The sequence below is a fragment of the Pundamilia nyererei genome, unplaced genomic scaffold (assembly GCF_000239375.1).
Source record: "Pundamilia nyererei isolate P.nyererei 1_Seehausen unplaced genomic scaffold, PunNye1.0 scaffold00004, whole genome shotgun sequence".
NCBI lineage: Eukaryota > Metazoa > Chordata > Actinopteri > Cichliformes > Cichlidae > Pundamilia > Pundamilia nyererei.
Window position 1 is genome coordinate 7891277 of NW_005187405.1, and position 14477 is coordinate 7905753.

General features: G+C 40.8%; 1 protein-coding gene across 1 annotated transcript in view; it reads right to left on the minus strand.

Moving 5' to 3' along the window:
* Positions 1-11356, minus strand: part of klhl14 (kelch-like family member 14) — a 22262-nt gene extending 10906 nt beyond the window's left edge. The window contains exons 1-3 of the mRNA XM_005721558.1: positions 11223-11356; positions 5324-6224; positions 3254-3375 (exon numbers count right to left, since the gene is read on the minus strand). Coding sequence (XP_005721615.1) covers positions 3254-3375; positions 5324-6201 — 1000 coding nt within the window. The 5' untranslated portion in view covers positions 6202-6224; positions 11223-11356. The remainder of the gene's footprint in view (positions 1-3253; positions 3376-5323; positions 6225-11222) is intronic.
* Positions 11357-14477: the final 3121 nt, after the last annotated feature.

Below are 14477 nucleotides of genomic sequence, written 5' to 3' on the forward strand. Positions count from 1 at the left end.
CTCTTTTTGTTTTGTATTCTCTGGACCATCCAGTCACAGGAATGTGACTTCAGCTATTTCGAATAACGATGCCATAAAAACCTCCAGCACTTTAAAGGACAGGAAAAAAAGTATTTAGTGGTAGTAAACTGAATATCATTGGTTTGGAAATGTGATGGACATTTTTTAACATTCTGTAGATAAAATAATTATTTAGTTGATTGAGAAAGTAATTGACAGATTGCTTAATAATCAGATAATTATTACTTGTAACCTTGCATTTATTTAACTGGATAGGTCACCAATTTCTATTTTGGGAATTCGACTCTTAGAAACTAGCTTAGCAACACTGTCCAATAAGTAAAATGTTGGGTGGATGATACCCCTTGTCGTGTGTTAGCGCAGTATAGCATAAACATCCCAGAGCTGAAGCAGGACCCCTCATGGAGGATTTTCTTTTGTGTATGTTTTCGTGCTCCCTTTCTCTCCTTCATCTTCTTTTGCTAAAGTGACCCCATTGAGATGTAGAGAAATGGTCTTAGGTGACAGTCATAATGAACATGATCATGTTCACTCAATAAATCTCAGGCCCGGTGCTTTTTGAGCACAAATCAGTGAAATGTTAAAGCCCACCTGTCTGTCTCCATCAGTCATTTCCACTGTCACCTCCCCACCGTCTGATGGATCACAGTTGCTGCAAAATTAGACAGCCTTGAATCTCATTTCTTTCCAATTGGCCTCTCTCTGCAATCTCACTCTAGCTGGCTGACATGTGCCGGTCCTCTATGGGAGGGAAGTCTCAGATAGGAACTAATACTACATACACTAAACACAGCTTTATCTCAAACGAGGGAATTAGGTTGCCTGCCTCCAGTGCACCTCAAAGACGAGTGCCATACGACTGCCAAATTCCCTTACATGCTATTTACATTATCATTCAGTCAGCAGTATATAGGACATGGATGGGCGGCTTTTTATTTGATGTCTAGTGACTTGTACTCATACTAAAAATCATCTCGTACCCATGTGAGAAGAAGATTATTGCTTTACAATATGTCACAGACCACAGTATCTAGAGTACTGCAGTGGGTTTTGGGACATTTGGGATATACTGTAGGTGAACGGAGAGATAATTACAGTAGCAGGGTATAATAACTGGAATTACTATGCTAATCTTGTGCACTGAAAAATAAATGCATTAATTATTTTTCCTTCTACAGTATTTATACCTGAGAAAGTGAATCCGATTAACCTATTTGTGCCCTTTTAACCCAAATTGTCCACTAACCCAAGAGTGTGAAAAGCCATAGGAGGGCAGGATGAGCACGTCCTCTATGAGATGGACGCCATCACTCCGGTCTACAGTGAGCTCTAGGGCTCACTAGAGGGAGTCAGAAACCTCTGCATAGAGGCACAGTCAGGGTCGGTTGAATGACTCCACAGCTAATGCACCACTGCTGCTCCATCTCTGATGTGCCTTTAACACCGCTACAATTGCATCCCACTGAGCTGAATTCCTTTGTTCTAGGCCATGCTGCATGGACACCATACATGCAGCATGGAGATCCAGATTTTTTAATATTAGGTTGGTTTAAAGAAGAAGAAAAGAACAACCTAGCATTGTGGCTGAATCTGTGCCTGCCTTTGTCTTGCATTGGTCCACGCTGCTGTGGGTACACTAGATGGCAAACTTTACACTGGAATCACCGAGCAGTGTGTACATCAGATACACTGAAAGAGATCAGATTCTTCCCAAATTGTGTTGATGAATGTCTTAATCAAAGGCTGTCCCTCTCAGGTTTCGGCTCATTGAAAAGTTATGATTGAATGTTAATAATCTTCTATTCCACATCCATTGTGAGGAGGCTACATCAGGTGGTCACTGATGTGTTAAGGGGATGATTTTGCAGTTTTGTCCTTCCACTTGGCCACGGACCATTTGAGTGTTAACTTTTTTAGTTCTGAGTGATGGAAATCCCTATTGACCTTTTGCCTGGTGCAGTTTGTACCAGTGAGTGAGAGTTTAATGACAAAAACAACAACAACAAAAACAACATAAACAGCGAGCTTCAGGCTGTTGTGTATGCAAGGCTCCTTCAGTTAAAAAAAAAAAAAAAGCTCTAATAGGTTTGGACAAACATGAGCTAAAACATCACACTGCTGCCAGGAAATGTTATGATTTGAGCAGAGGAAGAAACCATGTCGGAGACTGCTGGTGATTTTAAGACCCGACAGCAAAAGCATAAAACCAGATTTATTCAAATTTGAACCATAAAGGGAGAACATAAACTGCACAGGGCCGAGCTGACAGAAAGCAGACCTATAGCTAATATATATGAATGGATAGGTGATCCTGAGATATGACTGCAACCAAAACACAGGACAAAAACTCAATATGTCCAGCAATGATGGGGCAAAGGAGAAACGCGGTCTCTCATTAGCTCTTTTTTTGACCTTTGCAATATGGCAACAATATAGTAGTGAGCCTTAAAAAGGTCAGGGAAGACAGAAAGAGAGAGAAGAGCATAGTGCACTCTACAGCGGAGAGTGCAGCAGGGATGTGTTTGAAATCTCACAAAGGTTTTCTAGGAAATTATCACAATTTGCCTTCATTATAATATTAAAAAATAAGATAAAATGAGATAAAATCTATTTTTGCTTTTGTTTCCATTGTTGTCCCTGTTACCGAAGAATGGTTGACATCAACATTTAAGCTGCAGTGTTCCACTAACCCCTCTGTGCTATTTATTCACCTTAAGTAAACCCAATATCAACAGCGACACCAGGTCAACAGGCTAAACTGCCACGTCGTGTATTACCATGTGTGGGTTAATTCAGTGTTATGAGTTGATCAATATGAACGAGTAATCACGCTGCATTTAAAAGTAATTGGGAAAAGATGTCACTCCTTAACGTTCTGTCTCAGCCACAATAGATCATTAGATTCAAGTAAATCTCATCGTGCATCCTGCCAGCACATATCAGCAAAAAAACAAGGGAAAGCATGCATGACGCTCCACAGTGCTGTGAAGTCACGCTCTGATTAAAAACTTATATTAAAAGTGATAGTGACACATTATTACCTGAAGGATTTAGGGAACTCTTGTCCCTCATTTTTGGTGAAAATTAACCAGTGTTAAAGTCATCCAAAGGAACAACTATTTCTCATCATAAAAGCCAGTAACACGGGATGCCTCAGGTAATAAATAAATAAATAAATAAATAAATGTAAAAAAATATATAAATTTTTTTAAATCGCAGCCTTTCTACTCACTTGTGAGGATCTTCCATGTCTTTTTCTCATCGTCATAGTACTGGACCAAATTACTGGGGAGACGATCAGGTCCAGGAGGCAAACCACCCACCAGTAACAGCATCCTCTTATTGGAACGGATTCTGCAATGTCAAAAGTGTGGGTGTGCGGACAAGTGTTCAATAACATGCAATAAAAGACATATTAAGGCCTGGAATAAAACATGCAAACACAAAAACACAAGCACAGCTTCAACCTGACACCTTTAATTCCTTGATTTACTACGACGATATTAACAGAGCTTCCCTGGAGTATTTTTATTTTTCACTTTGCTGATGCTGATTGTATGAATGAATTAATCTGTGAATAAAATAAAGAATAAATGCACAGCTAGATGAATAACTGCTTCTTATCCAAGTACTTCTACTAAACTCAAGATTGCTAATCAGGAAATATGCGACCACATTTATTGTGATTAATAAAAATTGCTCAATCGTTTTGATGTGTTATTGGATCGTTATTGCACTCTAAAGATATCTTTTCAATTAGCTGTGAAGCGAGGACAGTCCTGTAGGGTGCCATGCTGGAGGCTAAAAGCACAATTGAGAACATAAACCTGCCTATACAATGTCTCCATTTCATTGGCTACAGTGATTCATGTGACATGCCTTAGCCAATTGTTGGAAATTTCCTGCTGTTTGTATATGATATATAACCTCAAAGCCGTGCACTTTACTGCACATCAATGACCATTATCTGGCTCCTAATGGATTTCAACACAAATCTACCAATTTATCACAATATGCACTAAAACATTAAGAGTAGCTGGCCTTTAGATTCAGACACATTCACCTTTTTCCCTTTCCCATATTTTACTTTTTTATGCTTGGGTAAGTCACCGTCGCCTCGGTGTATTCTCCCTCATGCTGGCCCAATCGGAAGTGTTTTAGGGTTATTCATATGCAAATGAGCCCCTGGACATAGATAATGGTGATTAATTGAGGGGAGAGAAACAGTGGCATGTGAAACTAATTATGAGGATTCCTGAATCTTTGCTCGTTTAGGTCCATATGTGGGATCAGATATATTATTGGGATAATGTACAAGTAGGTACTTGTAGAATGGTTTTATGTCCTGATTATTTCAGTAATTTCCAAATGTTTTCATAAAGTTTAGATTCTCTTGTGTCACAATTTTTTTTAGTTGTTTTTCCCCAAGGCTCACAAGTGTAGTGATAAAAAAAAAAAAAAACAACAACAACTGAATATTGATACTATCGATTTAAAAAAAAAAGTCTCAGCTGTCTGACTGTGATCAGTTGTCACCATAAGAGACAATAGCCATGTACTAACCAGCCCTAAAAGTGCAGATCAGGACAAACATGAAAGTAAGCCATGTTTTTGTGTGAGTGAGACACGTGCATGCAACACGAATGTAAGCAGCATTGTCCAATTCATGAAAAGGAATTCTAAAGATCAAATCAAATTTAAAAAACAAAAAACAAAAAACATTTTTGAATGTATTATATTTGTCTTCATTTTAATATCAGTAACAGGGCATCTCTGTACTTGGATCATAAGCATCTTGCAATTACCATTTAATTCTGGTCACAATTCAATTACAGCATTTCAAATTGTATTCAAGAGAGTTGCTACAAATCAAATGCATAACCTTTATCTAGATTGTAGCAATCTTGTCTACACTGATTAGAGAGTAATTGCACAGATGTGTGAGGAAATAAAGACATGTTTTCTTTTGTAAAACAGGAGGGAACATTGTAATGATGGATACAGTGGAGCACAGAGTGCATCACGACCTCTGGCAGCAGGTATTATGTTACAGGAGCACCAAAATCCTCATGAACTAGTCCTGAAATGCCACACTGCCTACATGGTCTACACCGACCACCTACATGCTCTACATTAAACAGGCGGTGGGATCAATACATGAGCAAGTGCATAATGCTTGTGTCTGTAATTTGTTCAAATTTAACAAGTGGGAGGCATTTAATTACCCACTGCCCAGTCTCAAACAGCTCTGTGGTGTGATTGTGTGAATTTATGTCTGAGTGTTTATCTGTCTCGTTCTCACCTGCTGGCCATGGTCTGCCTGCAGTGCTGCCTGAAGGGCATCAGGTGGTAGTTCATGGCATCCAGGAGTAGTTTCTGGCACACAGGGTCAGTCCTCATGAAGTCAACAGACTGAACTCTCTCCACCAACTCTGGGGCAGGTATAAGGGCAAAGCGTAGCCTCTTCATAAGGTCCGGTGCATAGTGCATGCGAGTCTCCCGGTCATGCTCCAGCCAGAGGACTGACATCTGGAAGAGAGCCAGCTCTGACTCCACTGGGGGTGGCAGAGCATCTAGCATGGCACACATCTCCTCAAAGTTCAACAGCAGCACATCCTCCACCAGGTACTTGTTGGCCAGCTTCTTGGTCTCATCCAGTCCATGGAGTGCAGCAATCTTGCAGATCTGCTTGTAGTTCTGCACAGAGATCTGGTCATTAAGGAACTGCACACTAAGCTTGGTAATCTGGGGGATATTGAGGATCTTGCTGACTGACAGCACCTCTTCCACTGTGTCCAGGGAAAGAGTAACATTGGCAGTATACAGGTACTCCAGCACTAATCGTAGTCCAATGGAGGAGCAGCCCTGGAGCACTAGGTTATTTATGGGCCTGGTGCTGGTGGTCACCAGCTTGTCATCGGGAGAGGATGAAGGGGTCCCACTGCTGCCCTGGTCCCCTTTGCTTCCTTCATTGTTGATTACATTATGGGAGGAAAAGAGGGATCTGAAATACTGGGAGCAAGATGCCAACACAGCTTTGTGGCAGTGGAACTGCTGTCCCTGGGCTGTCAGAGTCACATCGCAGAAAAGCTGCTTTCTCCACAAGAGATTGAGCCCATGCAGCAGGGTGTCACTGTGTGTTGGGTCAAAGGTGGATGTTCTATCACCCGATCTGGACATGACTTCCTGAATGTGAACGCCACCTAGGCAACAAATAAACCATGCAAGCCATTTACCTCAGGTCATTTATTTCCACAACACACGTTGCCTATACATCGCTATCAGTCAACTATTACAGCAGAAAACGATTTCTCGAATAAGTTATTGAACAGATCGCCCGTCCATCCAGCGGGGAAGAGCCGTCATGCCACGCCAGCCGGCGACAATCTACATCCAGCACGGCTTCATTCGCCTTCAACTTTGAGCTCTGGTCGTAAAGCAACAAACAAAAACGCAGCAGTTCCCACAGCGTGCCACTCTTATTCATTCTTAACTCAAGAAGCGGATGGTTTTAAATGGAGGCTGATGTTTGAAGGGCGCTGTCAAAACAAAAAAAAAAGAAAAGAAAAAAAAATCGGAGGATACGGAGATGCTGCGGCGCTTTCCCCCCTCGGTAACGCGGCTGAAGTTGTCGGATAAGGAAAAAAGAGGCAGCCGCTACGGTGGACGGATAACATGCAGCATTCAGCCAACACTTATCCCTTCTCCTGCCTTGCTGCACACCCCCACAATGAGGACATTACACATCGCACAGATTTACGGAGTCATACAAAAGCAATTAGTTTGTCTCCGAGCCGTCAGCAGCGGTACGGGTGCGTTTTGCTTTTTTAGCCTACCTGAGTTAAGCGGACGTGAGTATCGACAAAATATTCACTGAAATGCAGCTTTCGCTAAAGTTAAATGGGATGTGCATATCTTTTTCATACTTAGACTGTTACAAAAGCTATTTCCATGTGCGTAATGTGTGTAAACTTGACACAAGCGTGCCGTAACCGTTGTCGCCAGATTCTCTAAAAGCGCCTGTCACAACTAAATGATGTGAGCAGCTTGCCTGAGAAGGAGCCAAACTTACCTGACTTCAGCTCTTGACCAAAAAAAAGGAAAGTAAGCTTCGGGTTCCCAATAATCTCACTTGAATTTTCCTTTGTTCTCCTTTTAAGAAATGTCCTTTTTCCTTTAAAGTCTATGGCGTCTCAAAATAACCATTGATTCCAACTCATAAAGTCACTATTTCGGGTTATTTGTTGACGTTGATCATTTGTTCTTCTGAATTAACAAGAAGTGTGTGAGTGTGTGAGAGGGAGCTGTGCTTTCTGCAAGAGAAGAAGAAGAAGAAATATACGTGTGACAAATTATGCTACCAAGAAACAACACATCATTATCCTTGGGCCTGGGGCTCAGTGAGTCGTAACGAGAGTAATAGGAAATCCACGGTTGGGGAGAGAAACGGTCGTGCATGGCCGGTGGAGAGAGACCATGCAGGGGTATGGATGCTGGAGAGACTCGCAAAATTATGGCTCAAGGCTATTGTAAAAACTGTCGAGCGTAAATGACTGCGATTTCAAACATCTATGGAAGAAAGAAAAGAGAAAGGGGGAGAAAAACCGAGTCTTTCCCTCGCTGTTATAGAGAGAACCGTCAAGTTTTAGTGCGCATTGCTAATTAGTCAATTTCTCTCTGCCTTCACAGCCCGACGACTTTGCTGCTGAGCTGAAACTGCTAATTTCTGGGACCAGCCTTTTTTTGGCTGTGAACTGGATGGATGAATGGCTTGTCTCGCACAAATGACAAAAAGCCCCTGCCTTAATCTCCATCGCCAAAATAACCCCTCATCTCATTCTGCTCCTACTAGTCCTTCAAAAGAAGGTGCTCTACACAAACTGAAGTTATACATCTGTATAATAAACAGCACCCACCTCAATGTACAGACAACTGTGCAGACTTTTATCATGTTTAATTAAAAGCAGATAATACCCTCCTTTTTTCTACATTTTAGTGTGACACTGAAGCAGCATTATGAAATGCCACACATGTACAGAAGGGACATAAAGTTAAAAAAAACAAACAACAAGCACAAATAAAGAACATATATATTGTTTTCATTCATTATTACCATGTCTGATCAGTTCATTGTTAAAAACATAAGGCTTGAAAACACAAAGGGCTGTAACCTAATACAGTGTCCATTAGTGCACAGTAGTCCTGCTGGAGTATTTATATCCATACACCTGCATTTTTGCCCCCAGAGATCCTCCAAGAGTATAAGATCAAAGTGAATCCACTAAAGGAAGTGGCTTGATGAATCACATAGTAAAACTCCTGGTTGGGAATGCTCATATGAACTTATGGATTGCACCAAACACTCTGTCACCACCACAACAAACTAACAGCTGTGAGGCACTAAGTAGTTCCATTGCTAAATTATTAATCTGTCAAATCACTTTGGTATAGCTGCATACAGTTCAACAACAACGAGAGCTTTCAAAAACTCAGAAACATCTCATCTCAAAATTAGGATTCCTTCATTTACCCCCATCACATGAATATAAGGTGATATAATCACCTCAAAAAGCAAACAAAATGCTCACACAGCTAATCAGAAACCGTTAGAAAGGATTTATTAGGCCAGAATAAACTGTCAATTACATAAAGAGCTCAATTAGAGTAAATACACTTACATGTAGGACTCCCATGGGACCAGAAGTGACAGGTACTTCACAACTTAAGAAATGACAGATAGGGATAAATGGCTTTGTTCATATACTATGAAAGAGAGCACCGCCATGCTACCGTCAAGCAATAGCGGACCATACATTGGTAGCATTTATAATAAGAAGGCACCACAATGCTGTTTTGATGTTCAAGTGTTTGACAAGCACACAGCCTGCTAATCCCCAACTTGTAGTTATGCCGAGGAAATTCATTCTACATGAACTCTGCGGTGATGACTGATTAGATTGTGCGCTGCATCTCAAATAATCATCGTCACCGAAGGAAAACTATACTACTCTAATATTAATTAGCGGTTTGAAACCACTATGAAAGCACTTTGTTTTACTGTTTACCACGATTATTTCGTTACCTCATTTCCAGAGGTCTTGACACTGCACAGCACTACAGTAATTCACTGTATTTCACTTTGGAGTCACATATTGTTATCTTTACCAGCACACAGTTAGCACTACATTACCCAAGTCTCGAGCGAGCTATTCTAACGCAATAAAATGACCATTTCCAACTCTTTCAGCTCTTTGTAGCAACTCAGTCTCCTGAGGCCACTGGTCTTCAGATTGCAGGGCGTTTATGGTTGTAAGTTGTTGCAGTGTGCAGAAGGAGGGGGGGGTCATCAGATAAGAGAAGAATTTCTAGACTAATTAAACCCTTTGAGACAAAGAATCACACTACAGTGATTTACAACTCTCTGTACCAGTTAACCCGACTCATTTCTTTCTGTCATATTACTCAGATAGCATATCTACCTCTATGGGTAAAAAGTCTTTTTCTTTTTTTTGTCTTCAACGTTATGAAAAAAGGAGGGGTGTTAGTGTAAATAACCGCAGTTAGATCAGATTTAAATACTGCAGTATACTCATAATATAAGCTTTTAAGAGCAGACAAAGCTCCCAGCCACTGACCATCTACTCTGTTCGGTGAATAAGCCCCTGATTTTACCCCCAGATACTACGCATCTTCATATGTAATGCTTGCATTATATCATGCTTCCTTATTGTTTTCTTCAGCATAATTTTGTGCCCATTACAACACATAAAAATGAAGCAAAACACAAACTGTCAGCATTATCGTGGCCTTGGGTAACTGATTAAAGAGCGAACATTTAATCTAATCAGTGCAATGAAACAAAACAACAGGAGAAGCTCCAAAGTTGTGAATAGCAAAGTCTACCAGGCATAATTCCTTTTGCTGGCTGTTGCAGAGGGGTATGCTAAGATAGAAAGTATTATTTTCCTAAATGGAAGGTGTCAGATGGTCACGGAAATGTGATCGGCTGTTCAAGATCACTGCTTCCCATCTGCAATTTGTGACGTGTGAAAGATTCAGCCCAAATGTGCTCACCAAGCGTAAATCCTCAGCACTTTCTCTTATCGTGGAAAAGCAAGATAACCAGCTGTTTACAGATCAGAGAACATATCATATTAATATCATGGAGAGGGTGATATCATCTTGTTTGTAAAATATTTTGTTAACTAAGTGTGGTGTGGTATGGCAACCTATAAAGTGAAAGTTGTAATTTGTGTTTTAGCAAAAGTGCTGCAGTTTAAAGCCCCTTTTTAATGATAAAAAATATATTAAAAGGAGGAAAGCTGAAAATGCTGCGGGGAGCCTCTTCAGAAACACTTTGGTGAGACAAAATTAATGCAAACTGCATGTTACAGTAAATACTCATTACAAGGCTCTTAGAAGTTACATTTAAAGATCCACCCTTAGTTCCAGTTAACTGTATGTATGAACACAAGCAGGGCTCTCTTTATGCCTCCCTCTCCAATCTTGGAAGAGTTTACAGTTGTGTGGAATTATTTTGCACCATTTTTGGATTTGGAAACCAAACCGTATACTATACTATAGAGAGATTAGTTCTAAAAAAAAATGTAGCATTGGCATTAAAGGAACAGGCTGCTTAATCAGAGGTAGTTGTTATAATTGTACAAATTGAAGAAAGGGTCATCAAAAGTGCAATATTTGTACTAGCAGGTTCAGTTTATTTCGATTAATTGTAAAATCTCAACCCATCCAGTTTTCTGTTTCCTGTTTTTTTTTAGCACTTTTTTTGGATGTCGGGACTGATTAGCACATGCTTGTCATTTCAGATCAAAGTTAGTCAGAGATGATTCATAAAACGTCCACTGTGTAATAAATTGGAAGCACTTATATTTGCCATTCAGGGAGTATTGGGAGGCCTGCTGTTTTAAACCCCTAGATCCCCACACATGGCGTAGCCACCACAGACACGGCTCAGAGAGTCAGTCGGCAGCCGGGAGGTGAGCAGAAAGGAACAGGCGGTGTCCCCTCCAGAGTGAGCACAGGAGAGAGAGAGTGTGTGTGTGTGTGTGTGTGTGTGTGTGTGTGTGTGTGTGTGTGTGTGTGCACAATATGTGTGTGTGTTGTGGCATTCTCAAATGACAAAAGGATACCAGTTGTGCAGTTCAGGTGGGACGACACACGGAGGTGGTATGGAGACTCACCTGAGGGAGAGTCTGGGCTGCTGGGACCGGGGCTGTAATGGAGACCCAAAGTTGTGTATAGGGGCCGCAGGAGGCCACTGTGCCGTGGAGAAGGTTTGGGGGCTGGAGGAGAGGGGGCTGCTGTTGTGCAGTCTCCCCAGCGTGATGCATCTACCTTCAGGGTGGCAGCAGGCGTGGAGTGGGGTGCGATGGAGCGAACACGGGCTCAGTGGCGCGGTCACCTAGGGACGCTGAAGCTGCTGTAGCAGGACTGATAGTTATTCCTTGGGAGAATTGCAAGATGAGCCCCATTGTATTAGCAACCCCTCTTCTACTAGAATTGTATCAATGTTCTCAAATCTTTGAAGAATGAAGTCAGGGTGCAAAATATCTGACACTTAACGTTTTTTGCCGTTCACCAAAAGAAACTTAATTCTTGGACAAACAAAACAAAAAAAAGTAGGACGCAGTAAACAGTTTCCCTCACAATCGGAGCAGTTTCATTGTGTATCAGAATGACTGCTGTCAGAGTTAAACTTCAGTAAATTCCTTTGGCAATGAGAAGCTGGTAAATTATTCCATACTGATTTGAAATTCTCACACATTAAGCTTTTTAATTTCCAAGCAGTACTTTTGTGTTGCAACAGTTTGAGTCGTATCTTTTAGAAATTCTCTGTGTCTAATATGGTCAGCACTCCCAATTATTCACTCCACTGACAAGTGAAACAAATGGGACCAACCAGTGCATTCTGTATTATCTACACCCCTTGGATTCCCTGACAATAATTAATACAATGGCAAGCTGCTGTTACCAGCCTTGACGACATGAGCTCAACAACATAAGCTCTCCCTTTCCAAGAGCTCTTGAAAAGAAATTACATCCAGCGGTGAGGTCATATATATATATCGTGGACACAAGCAGCCGGGAGGTTATGTCATGTTACTGTCTGGGACCCTAGATCAGATGGTACTGTTAACATCAGCAGGTCATTATTCACATCATTACACCATGAATGAAAGGTGCGTGGAATATGTCAGGAATATATGAATGTAGCCCTGAACATAGAGATATACACAGCCTTTAATAGCAAAGACTGTCCCATATGTCAGCGAAGTTCATTAACATGCTACATGATCTTACTGAGGCAGCAGTGCTGACCATCTCACTGGTATGGTCACACACCATTATGTAGGGTTACTTCATTTGCTCATAATGCGGATAAACATGGGAGGAAAAAGCACCTTAATATATACACAGCATACAGTGAATCTAAGTAGTGTTAGGCAAACTGGTTCCATGATTTAAATAAAACTAAATAAAAGCAGATACAGTTTTGTTTTGTGTAATAGCCAACTGACCAATGTGTCCTTTTAAAGAGGTGTCACACAATCATACTAACCCCTCTTATTTTAGCCTACGAGGATATTAACAGGTTTTTTAATTATAGAGGAGCACTTTGCCTCAACATCCATTAAAGGAATGCCGTGCTAATTTTAAATCCTCGCAGCAGGCATTTGCATCAACAGAAGAAAAGTGGATGAGTTTCTCTTTAACAGCTGTAATTTGTGTTTTCCAATCACCATGCTGATTTCTGCTCATTATACTCCGGTTTCACACCGGTAAGTGAGCAAAGTTTGGATTGATTGACTCTAATTAACTAAAAAATGTTCCAAGCCATGGATTTATTATCATGCTAGCTAGCCACAAATGTCAGAGACTTTCACAAATTATTATCCTCTTAAGATAAATATCTTTGAAATCAAATGAGTGTGGAAACGCGAGGAACATGTATTGTTATACTGATGAATTTGTTTGTCATGTTTTTCTGCTGAGCTCCACATTAAAGACTCACCTGGGCAATCACACTGTTCCAGTGTATTGTTAAGCGGTACTGTATGACTGAATGACAGATGCTGTAGTTACCTAAACTTTAAAGGAACACACACTCAAGTCAGATGAATAAAAATCAGACGATTATATAGTAATATAAAAGAAAATCTTCCCAGATTACAGTGTTATCAGCACTGACCAAATAGGGTGTACCAGGGTGCACTTCATGTTATACTACCGAAAACCTATTTCCTCTCGTGTGCTCCAAAACTTGGCAGCATCTCCCTCATTGATATTTTAGACACAGTAGCACCTTTCTCAACTCACATTCTTTCCTCGACTCCATCGGCTCCATGGCTCAACTCTCCACTTTCTCATGAACAAAGAGAGGACGGTTTGAGAGGACGCCTCAGTTTTCCTGGTTTTAAAAAGATCTCAGAGCAGAATTTTGGTTAGCTTAAGAAGACAGAACATTGCTCTGATTCACTCGGCTTCACTCCAGTGATCAGAAGTGATTACTGAAGTGAATCCAAATGAAACGGGCCCATCGTCTGCACGGTGGCGCCAGGCAGAAATTGAGAATCATGCTGCCTGTAAATCAGATTTTCTCAACATGCCTCTTGCAAAATATGCCTTGATACAAAAGTACAAAAAAATATTCCAAACCAGCTTTGAGGTATCAGAGTATGCAACAGCACAGTGAGGCATGTGCTGTATGTTTTATCCTCATCATACTGAAACAAGCATGTAATGCCCCTCAGCTGTCAAGTACACCCCCCCATTAGTATTTCCACAGTCCATCCTCTTTAGAGTAGCAGCATTAAGGTGTGTGCACTTTGAGGCACGCCCGCAGATAGATGTGATGACATCTAGTTGTGGCTCACTTTCATTTATTTAAGGGATTGATTAGATGCAAGGAGAGCAGATAAATGTGCTGGAGAGGCACCTTCATTTGAGAAATTGCCATATAGTCAGTACAGAATATGAGACGGACTGAACATTTTTCTCCTCAAGATGCTTTTAGGGAGCTAGTGGCGTCGTGGCTTTGCGAGCAGTCGACCAAGTTAGTGTCATGCTGAATGTTTGTTCTATAGTATACAGTTGGCCCAAAAACCTATGTAAAGAAACTTTACCAAATATCTGAAAAAATATTTTTTTTTCCCCACATGAGAGATAATGTGTCAGTTTGATTTAAATATATATATTTTTACTTGTTTTATTTTGTTTTTTTCAAGCCGTCTTAGTTTGAGATGTTATGCTTAGTGTTATAACATGATACTGAGACATGTTTCAGTCAGTTACCGGTATTTGCTAAGGTTGTTGTGTCCATACTGCCCCCTTCTGTCTCCTCTAGTATGGAAGGCATCTGTTGTTATCAACAAAACAACAGCATCTCTATCAACTCAGAAGGAAAGGGTAACATATTTTCCAAGGAGTAGTCTAAC